Here is a 21,163-nt window from a genome sequence, read left to right on the forward strand (position 1 = left end):
AGAGAGAGAGAGAGAGAGAGAGAGCAAGCACAGCAGGGGGAGTGGCAGGCAGATGGAGAAGAAGGCCCCCTGCTTAGCAAGGAGCTCGATGTGGGACCTGATCCCAGGACCCTGGGATCATGACCCTAGCCGAAGGCAAACACCTAACCAACTGAGCCACCCAGGCACCCCTCCTTTTAGCATTTTAAACCTGACAAAGTCCTTGGCTTTACACCGTGGGGTAATAAGTCAGGTTATTAAAGTGAATCCTCTTGAAAGTCACCTCACTATGATTCCAAAGGTCTTAAAGAGAACCAACCAGACTATCAGCCTCTCTTCTGAGCGAAAGACTCATGCCCAAATCCACATTTATTTGTCTAGAGTTCATTGAAGCTCTCAGGAGCCCCTATGCGTGTGCAGATAATATCAGGCAGATGACGGTTTCACCTGCTGAGAGCTTCAGAACTCTAGGAAGCAATTATGTCAAAGCAGCTATGAATGGAGAACTGAAAGCAAGATTTCAATTATCATTACGTATTAATGAAAATTTAACTATTTTTTTGAATGTTCAACTACACATTCACATGGTTCCAGAAGTTATATAAAGGTATATAGTGAAAATGCACAGCATTTATTTTTAATAATGGCATCATTTCCAAGTGTTAACTTGGTTAACTTCCCAGCTAGAATTTTACATTTGCTTACATCGAATTTCTTGTAATAATTTAAATTCAAGAAAGACATTTGTTTTTTTATGATTGACAGAAATGTAGATGAAACATAAGGAAGAAACCAATGAATTTAAAGAAGTTTCTCATAAGGATATGTTCTAGGGCAGGTGTCATTTTGAAAGGAAGACAATGTATTAAAAACCGATAGTCTTTCAGGGAGAGTGTGGAAGAACAGAACATTAGCAGGAAGAATGAAAGGGAAAGGGTCAGCATGGAATTTTAGTAGATTTAGAAGAATGAAGAAATGAGGTTGATTGAAGAACAGGCAAACCAAGGATAAATACTGTATTTCTGTGGAAGATGCACCGGGAGGCTCTAAAAGTTAACCCTGTGATGAGACATGACTAGAATCAGGACTTAGTCTAGAAAACACAAAGACAGACGCAGGAGAGAAATGAAAGTTTTTAATGCTCAAATATTGAAAAGCAATGAGCAATTTCTCTAAAGCTATAGTACTTGATTTGCTGGATAAAATAATTTCTAATAATAATAATTATAGGAAGTCCTTGCTTTGCACAGTGTAAAATATTATAAAAATGACTGTACAAGTTGAAACCATGTAAAGTGATCATGATAATCAATGGGGAAAACTATGGTTGTTTGATGACCTTTAAATTTTTTTTTTGTCAAAACATTAAAAATCCTCCTACTGCCTACAAAAAATGAGTAGAGGAATTAAAAAAAGGCAAAACCAATTATGTTTAGTACACTGTAATTTAAAACATTAGAAACATTGAGAATTAAAATGTTTTATTTCTTTGTAAAAAACCTACTAAAGTAGTTAGAATAGTGCTTGCCTTCCCTTCATATAACTTATGATAGAGTTCAAGCAAATCTTTTCTCTGCCTTGGCTAATTTTCATGCTCCTAAGTTTGGATCAGCTTCCAACATTTATCCTTCGCACTTCCAATGTCGTGAAACATCTCTGAGAGTTCATTTCATGCGAAGTGTTCTTTGCTAGCGTCACTTCCTCCGGGACATCATCTTTTTCGTCACAAGCACTTTACGATTTTACTTCCAGCATTCCGTTTCTTTGCTGCATTTTCATCTTTGTTGGCCAAGTCTCTCTTTTGATCATCCATTTTTATAAAATGGAAGAAAGTGCTGTCTGTGCCTGAACTGGCTAACAGATATGCAGTGATTGGTCAGTGAAAGATTTTGAAAGAAGTGATGTGATTGGCCGCTGTCATGATGTGCCTCTGTTATTTACGTAGAGATTTGTACTTAATGCAATTATTCACAGTTAATACATTGTGGTAACTGAAACTTGAACTTTGTTTTTGGGGCGTACTTGGTGTTACTTAACTAAACTATGGTAACCGAAATTTTGGTATTTGGGACCATACAAAGTGAAGACTGCCTATATTTATTGAGTCCTAACTATATTCCAGGTACAATTTTAACAGTCCTATATGGATTATTTCACTTAATTCTGACCATAACCCAGTGAGATGGTACTAGCATTATCGCCATTTTATAGGCAGGGTGATTGTAGATCTTCATCTGATCATATTATAGAATTAATTCACCTACATATTTGGGAGACTATTATAAACTACCCATAGTCATGATAAATCCAAAGCTTTTCCTCATAAATGGTGACCTACTACCATTAAAGAGTTTGAAATGACAACATATTCATTTGAAACATGTACCTGAAGTGAAAAGTCAGGGTCTCATACTAGCATGGAAGGAAGGTGGATAATTTCAGAAGATGCACTAACTCTTAGATAGCAGTGGGATACCAGTCAATAGAGGATGTCAGTGAACTAAGAGTTACTCTTGGGTCCTGAAGGAGTTCACCATATGTCCTTAACTTTCCTCCCCACCCTACCTATTTCAATGATAATCCTCTGTTTATGAACAAAGAGAATCTTTGCAACAAGCAGAAGACTTTTTGCTAGGAGACCATGAGCTCCTGGAGGGGCAAGAGTCACATCTAGCAATCTTCATACTGTTAGAGTGTAGACTAGTGCCTAGTACATATTAAGTGCTCAATAAATCTTTGTAGAATTAAGGAACAAATATTTACAGTTAGTTCCTTGCCTCTAAAGAACCAAGAATAACTCAAGTTTGTGGAAAGACATGAAGTTAGGCTCTAATTTTAGAGGAAACAAATTAATTAAAATTACTAATGAATTAATTGGTAAAAATAACTAAATTTGGGTTTTCTGAAATGTAAGTTTTACCACAAATGCTGATTTTATATGTTTGATATTGTTTCTGAAGAAAAGCAAAACCAAGTAACTCTGAGAGACTGTTCTTTCATAACACCAGCACTACAAAAGTCTACACTACGAAGGCTATGGAAGACTATACTTTTCACTATAAAATTCAAACCACGAATCATCTAGTTCCACAAGTAGCTTTCCCACTATTTCCCACTAATGTTTCCCAAATATTGGTTATATTTATTTGTTAATATACAGAGAGAGAGAGAGAGCATGAGCAGGGGGAGAGACAGAGGGAGAGGGAGAAGCAGGCTCCCCGCTGAGCCAGGAGCCCCATGTGGGGCTCGATCCCAGAACCCTGGGATCATGACCTGAGCTGAAGGCAGACGCCCAACCATCTGAGCCACCCAGGCACCCCTATTTTATTATTTTTTTAAAGATTTTATTATTTGACAGAGAGAGACACAGCAAGAGCAGGAACACAAGCAGGGAGAGTGGGAGAGGGAGAAGCAGGCTTCCCACCGAGCAGGGAGCCCAATGTTGTGGGGCTCGATCTCAGGGCCCTGGGATCATGACCCAAGCCGAAGGCAGATGCCTAATGACCGAGCCACCCAGGTGCCCCAAAATTGGTTATATTTAATCACTTGTATGTGTGGCCTTAAATCAATAATTTCTTTTTAAAAGCTTAATCACGTTTCCTCTGGAAACTAAGCAGGAAAGGTATGGCTACTTTGCCACAAAATTAAAATAGAAAGAAGACCCTAAATTTCTTTGAAGGCAATTTATTAAAAGGAAATAAAAGTGAAAATCTGAAATTATTCATATTGCTTTTTAAAAATACCTGAAACATTTGCTAAAAATAAAAGGATCTCTAAGCCAACACTGATTTTAGGTGGTTATTAGAAATTTTTAATTTAGGGTCTCTTACAAAAGTCTCATTTATGAAATCATTGCTACACAAAGCTTAAAATCATGTTTCTGTTTTTTTGCCCAGATTTTCAAAAAGTAACTTTTATAGTATTTTAGAAATTAAGAAATTATGTAATACAACTGAATTCTGTCAAGGCTTGTGCCATGAGATTATTCAAAACATCTGTAAACTAGCTGGTGTAAGATTTCTTTATTTAGTGGTATAACATATTGAATACTTGGGGTGAGATACATATGACTGAAGGGGATATTAACAAACAATATGGACAGAAATACCATACTAATTCTCAAGGAATATTTGGACATCATATATCAGTTAAATCAATTCTAATACCTAAAGATTAAACTCATTGATCAAATAAATTATCTCTCAAAATTTATCATTAAACAGAACTATATTTATCATTAAGTAGAACTAAAAAGGACTATATTTTTAAAAATATGATGAAACAAAAACTTTAAAAAATATTATCCCTGCTTTTCAAGCACTTGAGAACAACTTGGGATTTTATTTTTATATTTATTTATTTATTTATTTACAACTTGGGATTTTATAAACAGAAAATATTTGGCCTGTTAAGGTACCTAATGTTCACTTTGAATTTTCATCTTGGTACCAAAGAATATTTATTTTAGAGGTTCTGAATCACTTTTAGAAAGCAATAGAGTTCTTCTGAAGAGTAATGTTTTCGGGGTAATTTTGCCAGCAGACAGATTTGTTACTGGTGACTTGATGTCCGTCTCTGACAACAGAGCGGACAAGGAGGGTGCAGATGGAAGCAGACGGAAAGCATGGGTAGGAGCAGAGACCGTGTGGCTTGAGGGAGGCACATATCACACAGTGAAAGAGCAGTGAAGGCAGTGGACCCACTGACCACTCAGGTCAGCCAGGGGCAGGCAGAGACTGTGGGCTGGGGGAGATGTGATACTACAGGCTAGCAGACGAGTCTCCAGGTGGGGGAGACTGGGGAAGCCAGGGAGACACAGGAGACAAAAACTGTAAGAAAAGAGTCATACATAGAGACTAAACCAGATGAGAGACAGAGAGCCAGAGGTCAATATACAGACACAGAGAGAACCATCAAGAGCAGTGACCCAGACCGAACTGACAGAGGGAAGGAGAAATAGAGGACAAGTGAAGCACAGACAGCCGTAGGAAGGCAGATCAATATTTAATATATAGTAAAAAGGATGAACATTTCTGTCTTAGGGACCACTACTCCCCAAATTACTTTTCCAACAATTAGGGACATAGCATTAAAAGCCATGAGATACTGCTATAGGGATAGTAAAAGTAATAACTCTTGCAAATTAACTCATAATGTGTAATTTTCAAGTAGAAATACAAATTCATATTATTTGATTATTTACCCCAAAGTATTCCAAAAATAATTTTATCTTTTATCTTTAAAGGGAAGAGTTATCTCAGTAAAAGGAGAGTTGCCACCTTTAGTGCCAAATTCTTCGAAGGATTTTTCACAAATTGGTTCAGAAAGCTGTAAAAAACATGGTGGCTATTTTTAATTTTTTTTTAAAGTGAGATTTCTGAAGTGAAACTAGTTATATTCACTGTGATTACTGGAAAACTGAAAGAATCAAAATCAGGGGAAAATATTGGATCTGATTAAGTATATAAAATCAAGGCAAATATTGGTGATCTACATAAATATATAGTTAAATAGATTATTTTAAATGATTCTTTAATCAGTTATTTCCCCAGAGTTCCTGATTCTAGCTAATTAGAATGAATGATTCACTGAAAACACAAGAATTTCTGGTGGTCAACTTTTAGAATACTCATCCCTTACATTAACTAATAATTGTAAGGTAGCATAGAACAATGAACAGGGAAACTGATGAGTAACAGCTACAAGGCCAATTCTACAGTAATGAACAAAAACTGCCTGAAAAGTGCTATTTAGTTAATGAAAGCATCACTTAAAGGATTAGAATATATAACCTTTGAATGGAAAGAGGAATGGTGTAGTTCTTGAGCAGTGCATGCAGTGAAAAAGTGGTACAGTATCCTATATGCTAATATGCCTTGAATTTAAGATCTGTTTACAAAGGCGAACTATAGATTTTCAATTACCTAATTAATTTGAGCTGTGTCTAAAAACATATTAGACAACTCAGCTTGTCTACACATTCTGAATGACACCACATCTAGAAGCAATTACTGTTGATTTCTCATTGCTATCTTTAGAAGCAAGTGATTATTCACTAACAAAGAAGAGATATAACTCCTTAGTGTCATTTCCTTAAGATATATTTTCAGCAATAAATCGAAGTAAATACTTAGCAAATATTCAGTAGTTCAGTCAGTGTAAATAATTAATCTGCACTGGTTAAGCTAAGTAAAATTAGGGTTATGCTAGCAGGTTGTCTACAATTCAAATTCACCTAGAAATTACTAATTTTCCACTTTCTGTTCTGGTGGGGAAGTGGGGCTTGAGAGGTACATGTTATCAACAGCCCCCTTCTACATCTAAACCAAGATGAGGTCATCTAAATATTGTAAGTTTTCAAGTTTAATTCTTCATCCCTAAGACACGTGTGTTCTCTGTTTTCCTTTTTCTTTTTCTTCTTCTTCTTTTTAACACTTCTGCTGTTATCTTTCCAATTTTGAGGTGCCCAGATTTATACCAAGTTTTCTAGGTAAAGTGAAATATTAGAGAAAAGCCTGTCTCAAGCTGTGACAAAGACAAGGAAAAGTGAGATGGATACAAGTTCTGGCAGGAAATAAGTTGACAGGCACCACACCTCTAGACTACACAGATTTAGTGAATCTAGGTTCAGAGAGTTCCTTCATGGTAGATGGCAAAATGAAGCTATGAGGAGGCAGAGCATTCCATCCTGTGTGCCTGGTGCAAAGTGGTCACAGGTATGTCAACATATTGATCCCTTTACCCTTCAGGTCAGCCAGGGGTAGCTCTGTCCCTTCACCTCTGGACATAAACAACCTTGCCTGTGAACCCCAGGGCACCATATATATGTTATATTTTTCTATATGGGTAGCTCAAGGAAGAGTGGAATACCTTAATAACTTGCTTGTCACCTATGCTTTATGGTTACCATAAATCCTGCAGGACTCGTAAAATGGATCTGACCATAAGGCAAGGTTTTCAAGGCCCCAGAACAAGAGATTGCTGGGAGGGAATAAGGGTGCAGCTCTCAGAGCTCAGCAGGTAGCCTGGAGTTGAGGGAAGATCTCTAAAGTCAGATGGGCAAGTATTGTCTTTATTAGTGGGAGGTGGCAGGAGATCAGGACTAGAAAGAATGTCCCAGAAATGTAATCTTAGCGAGGCCCTTTGTGGCCACTCCTCTAAAAATGCAAATCCTCCCCTCCACATATTTCAGGTCTTCTCTTCCTGCTTTCTATTTCTCCTACCAGTTTCCACAATCGTAAACTTTCCTTATTTACCTTGTTCATTATTTGTCTCCCCTCCTAGAACGTAAGCTCCATAAAGGACCGTTATCTGTTGTAATTCATTGCTATGTCCCTGGCACCTGGCACAATGTCTAGTCCACGCTAAATTCTTGTTGCATGAATACATGCAGACTGGACACACACACCCAGAGAGGCATGTAAGGAGCACATCTGGAGGGGGTTGAAAGGATACGAGCCTTAGCAGTAGTACTTACCCAAAACTAGCCTTAGATAGAAAAATCTGGCAAAGAGCAGCCTGTTAGTCACGTGCCAGCCAAAGCAAGCTGTGTCCAGACTTTTAAGAAGTCAGAAGACAGCAGTGCTCTGTAACCTTCTCTGTTTTCAAACATTTATGTTTCGCTTTCCTTTCACCCTGGGGGAATGCCTCCTCATACACAGCCAAAAATTATATTAGCTATTTTTGAGGAGGAGCACGCCACACAAGATCATTTCTAATTTCATCCTTACTGCTACCCCATGCCTCTTTTAGCTTTATTGCATCTATACTTCTATGTCCCACTTTGCATTTTTCTTCCTACTATTAGTTTTCCTTTTGCTTTCTTCACTGTATTTTCTCTCTGTGTCTCTGGTTTCCGTGTAATATTTTGTAACCCTTATCAGTGTCACAGAGAACATAGGAAAGTATGAAAAACGAAGTTATTTGTTGCTTAAAAATAGAAACAGGGAAATGGAAGGGGCAGTGTGTCTGCAAATGCTTTTTCATTCCCATACAATTAAAATAATAGTTTTAAAATAAATGATAGCCCTAAATTCTGAAATGATTAGTGAGAATATACAGTACCACATTAGGCTTTTACAATGCCTTCTTTCTGATGAAGTCAAAATGGCCTTCAGATAGTACAAAAACTGTTCTCATAACATTTCTATAAGGTAACTGAGGCAGATATTTGCTATTGCCATTTTATAACCAACATACAAACAACACAGAATGTGGGCTATACAATAAACATAGGTCCTACTAACCTATTATCTAATTCTTTGAATAACAATGTTTTTAACGGGCTGATTTTACTGGTAGGAAACACCATCAACAGAATGAAGTGGGGCAAATAGTCACCTGACAGGGATTCAAGGTCCCTCAAATACCCACCATTCACTATATGTTAAGATAATTAAAAAGTCAGATTTTAAGTATAGGGTACAACACTGCCAACTCCTAAGTGTGGAGTTGTCAAATATTACATCTGCTTTTAAAAGAAAAATAAAAATGACATGACTGCCCTGATAATAATTATCAATGATATTTTAAATATAATTTAAAAATTTTATTGTACCTGTTTTTAAAATATATATATTCATAGATAAATAACATTAATAAAATTAAGCTATTATGAGCAACAGATCTATTTTTTTAATAAAGGGAAACATATTTAGTAATGAAAGAAAAATACACTATTAAATGAGTATGTATTTTTATAGGCGATTTCACTGCTACGACCATGAGACTTTAGTCAAACAATAAAAGCAGATCATAACTTAAGAAAAACGTTATAAATTAGAAAGCTGGAAAAAAAGGCCTCACTAAATTGAACATAGAGTCTGGATATCCATCACTAACTTGTGCTCAGAGAATTATAGATGTTTCAAAGTTATTTCACACCATGCTTTGGTTATTTCCATTTGAACTTCCTGCCATCACCTCAATTAAATAGGTCACAGAACAGTTTCCTCCTCTCTCGCCCTTAACTGGTTTCCTCCTCCAGGCCCCCTAATATTTCTGGGAATGTTTTCATAATCCCAGTTACTTTTCACTCCAGCTTGTTTTTTCCCTTTGCCTTAGCCTCCATGTCGCCTTAGCCTCCATGTCCAATCTACCGGCCGTCAGGGAGTGCAAATTCTTCCTGAGTCCTATTTCTCTTCACTCCCCTTTCCTCTCCATTCCCACTGCCACCAGTCCAGTTCACCCCATCCACCCCATATACTTGCTTCATCATCACAGCCTGCTGAGTCTGCTGCCTCCAGCTCCTTGCTCCTCTCTTTTATCCATTTATTAAATTAATTTTCAAAATCCCATTTGATGCCATACCCCTTATTCAACATTTTTAAAGAACTCTTTGTGAGAGATCACTGATTTTGATTGAAAAACTGTTGAGTTTTTATATGGAAAGTGCTGGCGGTGCTGCCCCGAACTCTTCTCATTTGATGCAACCTAATGACGCCAGGTTCAAAGGGAGGAACCTACCACTAGCAAAGGTCCAGGTAACAGTTCTTTTTTTCTTTAAATTTTTTTGGAAAAAAAGATAGTCATGAGAAGCTACTATTCACGGCTACGTCCCCAACTTCCAGAGTAGTACCTGGGACATAATATAAGTGATCAATATATATATGAGAAACAAGTGGATATATGCTGGGGAGTGTATGTGAAATCTCCTTCCTATTTAAGCCAAATTTGTTGGAATAAAAACCCACAGGGAATAGAAGGTTGCAGGGAGTAGCAAATTCTGTCCTAAGAAAAACTGGTCAGTGAAGAGCTGCAGAGTGAGAAGACTTAGTGATCAACTGATACAGTGATCAAATGTGATAAAGAAGAAACTTAATATCTTGTCTCTGATACAATGTACAGCAAAGTCTAATGAGGCAGTCAGAGAACTAGGCTAGGAATGAATTGTCTTCAATGAACTTTTTAGTGCCTTTTTAGAAAGTTGCTCTTAAATCCTCAGGTATCAGGGCAAAGATGAGCCTTACAAGACTTTAGCCTCAAAAAAGTTAAGGTCGTTTCTACTTAGGCTTCAGCAACTACAAGAGTTCACATTTAAACCTGCTGTATTACTTATTTACTGCCATGGAATAAATAACCCCCAAGTCGGGCAGCTTAAAACAATATACACTTAGCACTCGCACATCCTCTGGGTTAGGAATCTGAGTGTGGCTTAACTAAGTGACTGGCTTAGGGTCTCACCATCATCAAGGTGTTGGCTGGGTTGCAGTTATCTCAAGGCTGATCTGGGAGAATATCCTCTTCCAAGGTCACGCACGGGGCTGTGGACAGGCCTCAGGTACTCACTGACTCTTGATCAGAGACACCAGTTCCTTGCCATGTGGGCCTTTGCACAGAACACCTCACCCAGCACAGAGCTAACTTCCATCAGAGAGAGCAAGTGAGAGGATGAGAAAGAGCCTGAGGTCTGCCAACATTCACTGGTCTTACCATATTCCCCATTATCCTTAAGCAGCGGGCTTCATAAAGTGGTGAAGTAACTTTCTGAAGACTCAGTTATGGTGTCTGCTTAGGTGACAACACCCTGTGGGGCTGAGATAATGTACTCCAGGGTGTTGTATGTACCCTAAATCAGCATTTAATACATGTGGTATTTCTCCCAGGTCTGGGAATGAAGGGATGGAAATGGGACTGGCTTCTCTTCTTAGTACTCTCAGTGACCTACTAACAAAACTGTTGCCTCCCATTCCTACGATTTTAGGCTCTGTTGATCTAAAGGTCTTAGTTCCATAGGGAGGAAGGCTTCTATTAAGTGACACAACAATGATTCCATTGAGCTCAAAACTGAGACTGTCATCTTGCCACTTTGGGCTCCTTATACCACTGAATTAACAAGGAATGGAATAGTGTTACTATATTGGCTGGTGTGATTGATCCTGATAACTAAGGGATAATTGAGTTGCTACTACACAATGGGAATAAAGAGGAGTATGTCTGCAATGCAGGAAATCATCGAGGACACCTGTTAGTACTTCCTGTGATTAATGTCAATAGAAAACTACAACCTACTCTAACTCAGGAAGGATGGCTAATGGCCCAACTGCCTCAGGAATGAAGGTATGGGTCAGCCTACCAGGCAAGAACTATGACCAGTTGAGGTGCTTGTTAAGAACAAAGGGAATATAGAATGAAGGTAGTTACAAATACCAGCTACAACTACATGGCCAGTTACAAAAATGAGCAATGTAATAGCTATAGGTATTTCTTCCTTATTTTGATTTGAATATATATATTATTTTTGTTTTCCTCTCCTCTCTTATTTCCTTATCATCTCATGTAATATGTATCAACAAGTAATTAGCTTTATCTCTCAGTATTTAAATTACAGCATACAAAAGGTGAGAGGAATGGACAGAAGCCAAGAACAATAAAGGGGCTTTGTATCCGTTTTTTCTTTTTACAGATTTTCTTTATTTATTCATGAGAGACAGAGGGAGAGAGGCAGGCAGAGGCAGAGGGAGAAGCAGGCTCCCCACGGAGCAGGGAGCCCGATGTGGGGCTCGATCCCAGGACCCCGGGATGACCCCAGCTGAAGGCATCCGCTTAACGGACTGAGCCACCCAGGCGCCTGCTTTGTATCCTTTTCCGAGGAAAGGGTTAGTGTGTTTTCATTTGTACATGGGATACTTGTATCACATGAAGTAGAAGCCTGACTTCATTAATGTCTTTATTTGTAGACTGAGTTTGGTTTAAGGCGATGTATGTAACTGCCAAGTTGAGAAGGGGTGAACTGTGTAGGCTCTGTAATGTGTCAGTTGGCCTAGGTTGAACTATATTTCCCAGAATTCTTTTTCAAGCCATGTTTCTGATTAAGATTATACATAAAGGAAATTTCTGTGGGACATGTGGAGGGCTAAAGTAAAGCAGTAGCTATTTCTAGCTCATGCACACTGTTGTTTATCTGCTAGCTCACCTTGTGGCATGAGGCAGTGGCCAGGAATGCACCTGTTCCACCATCCTCTGAATTCCCCCTCAGCATCTCTGACTCCTGGGCCAGGTATGTATGTGGTTAACTCCATGACAAAGGACACTGGCTTCTATAGGACATCCACACCACCAAGGACAGAAGCAAAAAGAACTGACATGAGTTTAAGTCCATCCTCACGGGCTCCAGTCCATGTTCATGTGGTCTAATTCATTCATCCATCTCCCCCTAACAAACGTCTGCTCGGTAGTTCCAAGCTCCAGCATTCTTACAAAGCCTGCTTCACTAGCTCTGGTCAAATCCCAGGTCAAATCCTTTTAACAAATCCTTTACTATATATAATCAATCCTCTTACTTAGAGATTCCATATTTGTGAATTCGCCTACTTACTAAAATTTATTTGTAACCCCCAAAATCAATACTCAGGGTGCTTTTTGTGGTCATTTACAGATACGCACATGTGCAGAGTGGTGAAAAACTGGAGTTGCCTAACATGCATTCCCAACTAAGGTCAAATAAGGCCATGCTTTACCTTCTTGTTTCTGTTCTCACACTGTAAACAAGTGTCCTTTTCACAGACTATTTAGTGCCATGCTCTTCACATTTTTGTTTTGTTTTGTTTTTTGCGATATCACTGTTTGAAATGGCCCCCAAGTGTAGTGCTGAAGCGTCGTCTAGTGTACGTAAGCACTAAGCACTAGTGTTCCTAAGAAGACTGTGATGTGTCTTACGGAGAAAATAAATGTGTTACACAAGCTTCATTCAGGCATGAATTACAGTGCCGTTGGCTGTGAGTTCAATGTTAGTGAATCAACAATGTATATTAAATAAGGTGTCTTTAAATAGAGACGTTCAGTTCATAAAGCAAGATTATATATTGGTTGATTGATGAAAACATTGTGACCAGATGCTTGTAGGAACCTAACCCTGTATATCCTATCCCCAGGAGTAATGATTCAATACTCACTAATTCAGCATTCTCAGTGACTTTATAGAACATAACCACTGCTAATAAAGATAATTATACAATATATATATATTATATATGTATATGTAATGCATTATATATACCATAATATATAACACACGTAATATACATAGAAACATACACACATATACATATGTGTGTATATATATTTATTTATATATTTAAGTATATTTATATATATTTATATAGTAGCATATATGTTTCCTAACCAACAGACCTGAAAAGTTTAGTTAAAATCATAGTGAAGCTGAGTTGAAGTTCAGGTATTAGTGATAAAGAAATATAGTTATAATAATTGTTCTTTACCTAGTATTCGAACTGTTCTCCAAATTATTTCCTTCAAATACGTAGACATGTCTGCAACTCCAAATGCTTAGTGATCAACTATCTCCTATGATTTTTCTATGGAGTAGTTCATGTTCAAAACTTCCGCTCATTCTCTGACAGCTCTAGCAAGCCCATTTCTGTTCTGCAGCCATAAGCAGATACTGCTACTCATTTTGTGCTTACCATCCGAACTGGTTGGGGATTGTGAAAGCCAAAACCAGAAAGCAAACAAAAATGGCACTCTTCTTCTCTAGAGATCAGAGACTGAAGTACAGTCTATAGGATGGAAAGCCCTTCCATCCTTCAACTGGCTTCCTAAGCCCACTTGCTTCCTGAGGTACTTCCCATCCACCTCTTTCAAGAGCAGGGCCATCTTGCCTTTGTTTCCCGTGAACATTTTCAGATCCATTCCAGCCCTTATTCCTTACATTGCTCTGTTTCTTTTGCCTAAATGTCATCCTGCTCATCTTTCTGTAATCCACATTCTACCGAACGCATAAGGTCCAGCCAAAATCTTCTGTGTGAAAAATTTTTCTAAAGACTCTAGGCCACTCCCTCTCTGAACTCACAGTCTTGACTGCCTGTTGTATCCTTGAGTTGATATTCAATGAGAGACAAATTTTCCGAGATCCTGCTTAGCTACCCAGTCCTTGTCTTAATCAACTTTTTATTTATGTACATCTTGTCTCCCGAAGCTTTAGCAGCAACTGTCTATATTACTCTCAAATTGCTTCACCTATTCATCTTCACTGAATGTGTTAGTTACTATTTTCAGTCACTCAACAAATTTCTGGTAGTGGATCAGACCCATGCCGTATGTTACCAATAATTCATTCAAAGATTCAAGGCAGAACAACATGCTTAATTCACAAAATAGAATTCCACATTTCATTACCATATTTTTTCACCCTAGAAAAACCCATACATCTCTCATCAAACACATACCTGCTGAGACTCGGGGACAATCGGGCAGCATGGACTCCACTGACGTGTCTAATGGTTCTGAGCTAGAGACCCAATTACAACAATTCTGCAATGCAATAGAGACAATTTTCTGTTGAACTATTTTTAAACCAAGACAAACTTTTTAGGCAGCAGAGATTAATTTATCCTATATAGTCAACCACTAGAAGTATATCCAATTTATTTTTCTTGCACTGTAAAAAATGTTCTTATATAAACAGTTAGTATTATTCATGACCACTGTGGCTGTGGAAAAAAGTTTATCTTCGACAATTCAGCAAATTATCTGTGCTGATATTAAGAAGCCATGTAACCTTCCGTGAACCATGATGTAATATGTTTATAAGAAAAGGCTAAGATTATAATTAAGGGAAACTGAAAAGGACATCCATTTTTAACCTTAAGATGGAAATAAATACTAATTTGATCATGTGAAAGAATAGTTTTATTTTTAAAATATAGTTTTTTTTCTCTGTAATACTAGAAGAAATATATTTTTCAGTTAACTCCTTAAATATACTTTCTTTTAGTTTTTACTTCAACCTTGTTCAGTGAAGGCTGTATCAAGAAGTTCAAAAGAAACACAACCTAGTGAATTGTAGCTGTGTGTGTGAGGACACAAAGCCTTCAATATTAAAATCAATCCTGAGGATAATGATGACTTACCACTCAGACATATGAAATAAAAATAATGTATATTCTTTCCATACATTTTAATTCTATATTTAAAGGTTGGCTTTAAAAATGTGATTAACCTCATACGGCTTTTTAAAAATTTCTAACACACACACACACACACACATACACACACACACTGAATTTCTAGACAGATTTTATTTTAAAAGAAATCATCCTATCAATCATGTTGGAAAAATCGCTGATTGCTATTCTGGTAAACAAGTATGTATTGTGTATTTTTAGATGCTTGCTGCCCTGGTTGTGCACCATGGAATCCGTCCTCACTGTGGAAAGATCCTTGACTGGTAGATCAAGTGTCTTATTGTATTTCCTTAATTCATTCTGTCTGGAAGAAGATGTCAGCTGTGTTGCAGTGAGGAGAGAATTTCAAAGGCCCCAGTCCCCACCAATAAAGGCTGAGGAATGGCTTTTGAATAGATTTGTCAAGGCAACCCTACTGTTCTGGGACCAGGGAGAGCAGGAATAACATAAAGGAAGGGTTGCTGTATGAGATTAGAAAGTGAAGTTCACAAAGCATGGCAGATTTTTGTAAGAAACAGTAGATCAATGAAACTATTGAACTGTGTGGAAAAAAAAAAAAAACCATGAAAACAAACACAACATCTAGTAGTGTTCTTAAATGCTTTCTTTCTTTTTACATTTAAAATGGATAAAATATTAGTATTTTTATGTATTACAAAAGCTTGATGGTTTAAAGTGAGTATGTATTCTATAACTTGCACTCCTAATCTTAATTAGCAGCTGAATGCAAAATTATACACTGTGAGAGTGCAGAAATGATAAAAGAAATAGGGTTTTAGAAAGCTATTTCATACATTTGAAATAAGTAAAATTAATATTACTATTGATAGAATACCACATCACAGAGTTCTAGATAATGCAGAAGATTAGCACACAATTAGCCAGCTTTTATATACAATGTGACACTTGCTTGTAAGAAATAAGTATTCTCCAAAGCAGTGTCAAGATATGTAAATGGATGATTTGTTTTATCATTCATCACAGCTCCTAATAAATTCAAAAATCATGACTTCTATAGGTACTAAAAATAGGCTCCCAATGATACAGGGAGATAGCTTCAATGAAGAATGACTTTCTCTTTTTCTCTTTCTCTCAAACAATTCAGTCTTTTCAAAGACAGCAATTAGCACTACCAACAGACAGGCAGCGATTAGGTATATATTTTAATTATTATTCATCCTAGTAGTACCTCCAAATCTGATGAGAGTCAGCTATTACCCAGGTGATATGTCAGTCTTGATACTGCTCACCTACACTTCACATATGTAAAACTATGTCTTACAGGATATTTCTAGTATTAATAAAAATGATGGTACACTACAATATGTTGGCGATTAATCATTTTCTAACTCGTTATTACTGACTTTAAAAAGCTGAATAAAATGGGGCGCCTGGGTGGCTCAGTTGGTTAAGCGACTGCCTTCGGCTCAGGTCATGATCCTGGAGTCCCGGGATCGAGTCCCGCATTGGGCTCCCTGCTCGGCAGGGAGTCTGCTTCTCCCTCTGACCCTCCTCCCTCTCATGCTCTCTGTCTCTCATTCTCTCTCCCTCAAATAAATAAAATCTTTAAAAAAAAAAAGCTGAATAAAATGGATTTTACCCAGGTCACCTTTAACTCAAACATTTAAAGCAAAAGATAGGTTAGCATTTATGATTCTGAAATTTTCACTTTTTATCTAGGCAGATGTTTAGGCTTTGATTTCTCATAAAAATAGGATCAAAATAAACATCCTATAAAGTGAATATGTCCAAAAGTTCTCTGGAATGACAGAGTACCTGTGCAGGATTGTAAAGGCTTGGTATCATAAGTCTGATGAGTGTCATGTACATGTGTGTACATGTATATGTAACATTTTTATCCCACTGGGAAAAATATGTAGAGAAAAGGACAGAACAAGATAAAAATGTTTGCCATGTGACAGAATATAACAAAATAACATAAATGTGCTGAGAAATACATGTAAAGAAAGAAATATGAGAAAGACTTACAGCCCATACACATGAATTCAATCTGTCTGAAATTCCATCATATCAAATCCAACTTCCTATTCTGAGATGCATTTCTATAGTTTAAAGACCAAATCTCTTTTACTGTTTTTCTAATGTTTATTCTATCCCTCTTCTCAGTGGCTCAATTTGCCCCCACCCCAGTTCTTCAGTTGAGATGAACACTAGCATAGTGTCCAGGATGGCAACAGAGGCAGCGGACTAGGAAAGCCCGACTTAAATTCAGAAGACGCTGGAGTGTGTTCCCAGCCCCTGGAGATCTTATTCTTGGGTGCCCTGAGCAGACAGCAAGGCCTGCTGTACTACAGATATCAAGAGAGCATGTTTGAGCCTCAGATGGAGCCCTGCCTCATCCCAACCAGCAAGCAGAGAGAAAGATGCCCTTGGCCAGAGCCAGGAATTTGGGGAAAAAATGTGCAATATTGAGAGTGTTTCTTAGAGTTAAGTGTTCTCAATTTAAAGGTCTTTTAGAACTCCGAAATTAGGAATTTACAGGTTTTTGGTTTTTTTTGTGTGTGTGGTTATAAATTGTCTTCTTTGTGAAATCCAAAGTGTTGGGAACTATTAACATAGACTAGAAGTGCCTGTAGGCCATAGTGCTGAGTGGCCCTCTTTGACCCTTGAACCAAGGGCTGACAATACTTCAGTGTAGATATGAAATGAATTAAAAAGATTAGAACTTAGTATGCTATGTTTAAAGAGAAAAAATACATAGTAGGTATCCTATACAAGGTATTTTGAGAAATATTTGCTGTCCTGATTGAATTTAGGTTCTTACTCATTTTAATTTCATTTGTCTGAGATCCACCAATGCCTTAGAGGTAGAGCTTCAAAATGGAAGGCATTGTGTCCTCAGACAAGGACAACTAGGATTCACTGGGTTGTGTTTCCGGGACTGCCATTCCCAGCTGATGATGCTGGGTAAGGGTTCATGACAGTTACGTAGAACCATACATCTGGCTTGGCTGGAGACTTTCAGAGCCCAGGGATATATATGTCAGGAAATAACATTTACCCACTCTGCTTTAAAAAAAACAAAAGCAAAAACAAAAAAAAAACCCTATGTATTTAAGGTGTACAACATGATGATTTGATACACATATGCATTGTGAAATGATTACTGTTGTTGATTAATTATTTTCTCGCATAGTTACCGTTTGTGTGTGTATGTGTGTGTGTGTGCGTGTGCGTGTTGTGATAGAACCTGAAATCTATTCTCTTGGCCAATTTCTAGTATTCAGTACAGTGCTGACTATAGTCATCATGCCATACATTTAGACTTATGCATCCTTCATAAATGCAACTTTGTACCCTTTCACCAACATCTCTCTATCTACCCCACCGGTAACCACTGTTCTATTCTCTATGTATTCAAACTTTTTAGGTTCCATGTGTAAGTGTGATCATGTAGTAGTTTTCCTTCTGCATCCAGTTTTTTATTTCACCTAGCATAATGTCCTGCATGTCCACCCTTACCCACTTTCTAGTCCTGGAGCTGGAGGAAGACGCATCTTTTAGGGTCTGCCTTAGGCTACTTTTTAACCTCTCCTCAAGAGTCATGGTTAAGTTTGTATCCTTGGTCTTTTGCTTGGAAGTAGTTTTCACTCAGCATAATTGCCAAAAGTAGCCCTCTCTGACCTTCTTTCTTTTCTTTTTTTTAAAGATTTTATTTATTTCACAGAGAGAGACACAGCGAGAGAGCGAACACAAGCAGGGGAGGGTGGGAGAGGGAGAAGCAGGCTTCCCGCCTAGCAGGAAGCCCAATGCGGGGCTCGGTCCCAGGACCCTGGGACCATGACCTGAGCCGAAGGTAGACGCCCAACGACTGAGCCACCCAGGCGCCCCTGACCTTCATTCTTTAAAAAAAATTGTTATTTTAAAATTATGTAAGTAATGTAAGAATATAGTACTTAACCTTCTTTCTGTATGCTAATTGCTGAAATTTAAAAAAAGTAAATCAGCTTTTTATAGTAGATGAATAGTTAATGTTGATACCTTTATCACATTAACTTAAATATGCTTATAAAACAAAAAGCAGTTTTACTAATTTGCCGTATAATAAGAATGACTGGGCAATTTGTACCTTGTCCTACTCCCAAATTTAAAGTGGTGTTTGGTCAAATAATGGGGCTAATCATTAAGAGGCCCAGACTACTATCTTTATGGACAACATTACAGTTTAGCTAAGTTGTTTTTCTTGACATAGTTGCAAAATATCTCAGAAATATGAGCTGATTCCAACTAAAGCCGGAGTAGGTGGTGGTAGGAAGTGGGATGGACACAAAAGTTACCCTTTCACACTCTTCTCCCAACACTCATGCTCAAGACAACAGTCCTTTCTATTTACTAAACCCAGGACTGTTTGTTCTTCATTATTTCAAGGGGTCTTGCAGAATGGACAGAGACTAAAAATGGAGAAAGAAAAGGGGATGGAGTTTTATCCTAAGTGCTAGGAAACAAACACTAGATTCTTATCTTGCCAAACCATAAAATTCTCTATGAGGGGGTCACATATTTAGGTGAGGTCCGACAAGGATATCTGGCGTAGGCTCCCACAGTCTCCCTTTCTGTTCTTGTTTTAGAGAGGCTCTCTGGGCAGGGATAATTTCAAAGCTCCATCAACAATGACCTAATAATTTTTATCTCTGGGATATTATAGTGTTTTCTTTAACAATGCATTTTATTTTTTTATGCAGTTCCATTTGCTTTTCTTTCTTTTTTTTTTTAAGATTGTATTTATTTGCGAGACAGAGAATGAGAGACAGAGAGCATGAGAGGGAGGAGGGTCAGAGGGAGAAGCAGACTCCCTGCTGAGCAGGGAGCCCGATGCGGGACTTGATCCAGGGACTCCAGGATCATGACCTGAGCCGAAGGCAGTCGCTTAACCAACTGAGCCACCCAGGCGCCCTCCATTTGCTTTTCAAGGGATTTTCTTCTTGGTTGTCACCTTTGATTCTCATAATAGTTCATGAAGTAGATGGAATAGGAATTATGATCTCTAACTCACAATTATGAAACAGGCCCAGAATGATGGAGTGGCTTTCCCAAGACAATAAGCCTTAGTGTAGAGTACCTGGTATGTGTTAGATCTCAGTTTTCATTTACCTAGTGAGTGACTAACCCAGAATCATTATCAAAACCCAGTTCTTCCAACTCCTTGCTCTGAATTACTACCTTTGGGTAAGATATTTTGAATATGCAAATCATCCATAAAACAAAAGAATACAATCCATATATTTTATGTTACTTGGGGGCAAGAAGGTAATAACAATGAGAGCTACAATTTATCGAACTTCTTTAAAATGCCCACGTCCATGCTGTTTCTTTACATATGTTATTTCCCAACCATATTTGCAAGGTACGTATTAGAGTTCATAGATGAAAAAACTGAATCTCAAAGGGATTAAACAATGTACCCAAGATTACACAGTTAGGTAAGTGATTGAGTTGGGGGTCTCAATTTTGGTATGTCATAATAAAAAACTCTTCATGCTGTTTCATGCCTCAGGCATAACTGAGGGAATAAAAGAACTATTCAAGAAGTAGGTCGTTTATAAAATTATATAATATTAAAAAGATTTATAAAAGCTATGCTTGCAAAGAAATTAATGAGAGCTTTGATTAAGATGAATTCAATATTGCCTATTTCAGTCAGACGAAAAAATGCAGATTAATATATTACAATTTTTGAAGGCGGCATCTAATCCAGTCTTAGTTACAAAGGGTTAAAGAAGCAAATCTACTACAGAGAGCAAACTGATGGTTACCAAAGGGAGGTGGGTGGGGGAATGGGGAAAACAGGTGATGGGGATTAAGGAGTGCACTTGTCATGATGAGCATTGGGTGATGTATGGAAGTGTTGAATCACTCTATTGTACACCTGAAACTAATATAATCTGTACATTAATTAACTGGAATTTGAATAAAAACTTTTAAAAAGAAGTAAATCTAAATAAATTTTGTTATATTTGTCACCTGGAATGAGACATGAAGAATTACCAATTCAAAGATGATGAACAGGGATATTTCTAGTTTGGGACAAATACTAAATTCCATATTGGTTATATGTGGGGAAAAAGGTGCATTTACATAATGCTGGGTGCTGTATACGTATTCTCGTGACATATTACGTGTTTCTCTTGAAAAAAAAAATAGGCCCATGGAAAAGACAATTAAGGATGTAGAAAACCTGTGAAAGAAGAAATATGAAAAGCGATGTGGTCAGAAAACATCTTAGGACAGATTAAAAGCCT

At 37.6% G+C, this 21,163-nt stretch overlaps 1 protein-coding gene across 17 annotated transcripts in view; it reads right to left on the reverse strand.

Moving 5' to 3' along the window:
- The window catches only part of ARB2A (ARB2 cotranscriptional regulator A), a 405,614-nt gene that overhangs the window by 124,908 nt on the left and 259,543 nt on the right, over positions 1-21,163 (reverse strand). For 15 of the 17 annotated variants that reach the window (XM_054512868.2, XM_054512892.2, XM_045898586.3 and 12 more), the window contains one exon: positions 14,166-14,250. In XM_054512868.2, the coding sequence (XP_054368843.2) occupies positions 14,166-14,250 (85 nt within the window). Of the gene's footprint in view, positions 1-1,808; positions 12,018-14,165; positions 14,251-20,923; positions 21,100-21,163 lie in introns of those variants that run through there. The other 2 variants (XM_064596383.1, XM_064596385.1) reach the window with 2 other exon arrangements.

The sequence above is a fragment of the Mirounga angustirostris genome, unplaced genomic scaffold, assembly GCF_029215605.1.
Source record: "Mirounga angustirostris isolate CCGP_5_RB_7025 unplaced genomic scaffold, mMirAng1.0.hap1 SCAF_7, whole genome shotgun sequence".
Classification (NCBI taxonomy): domain Eukaryota; kingdom Metazoa; phylum Chordata; class Mammalia; order Carnivora; family Phocidae; genus Mirounga; species Mirounga angustirostris.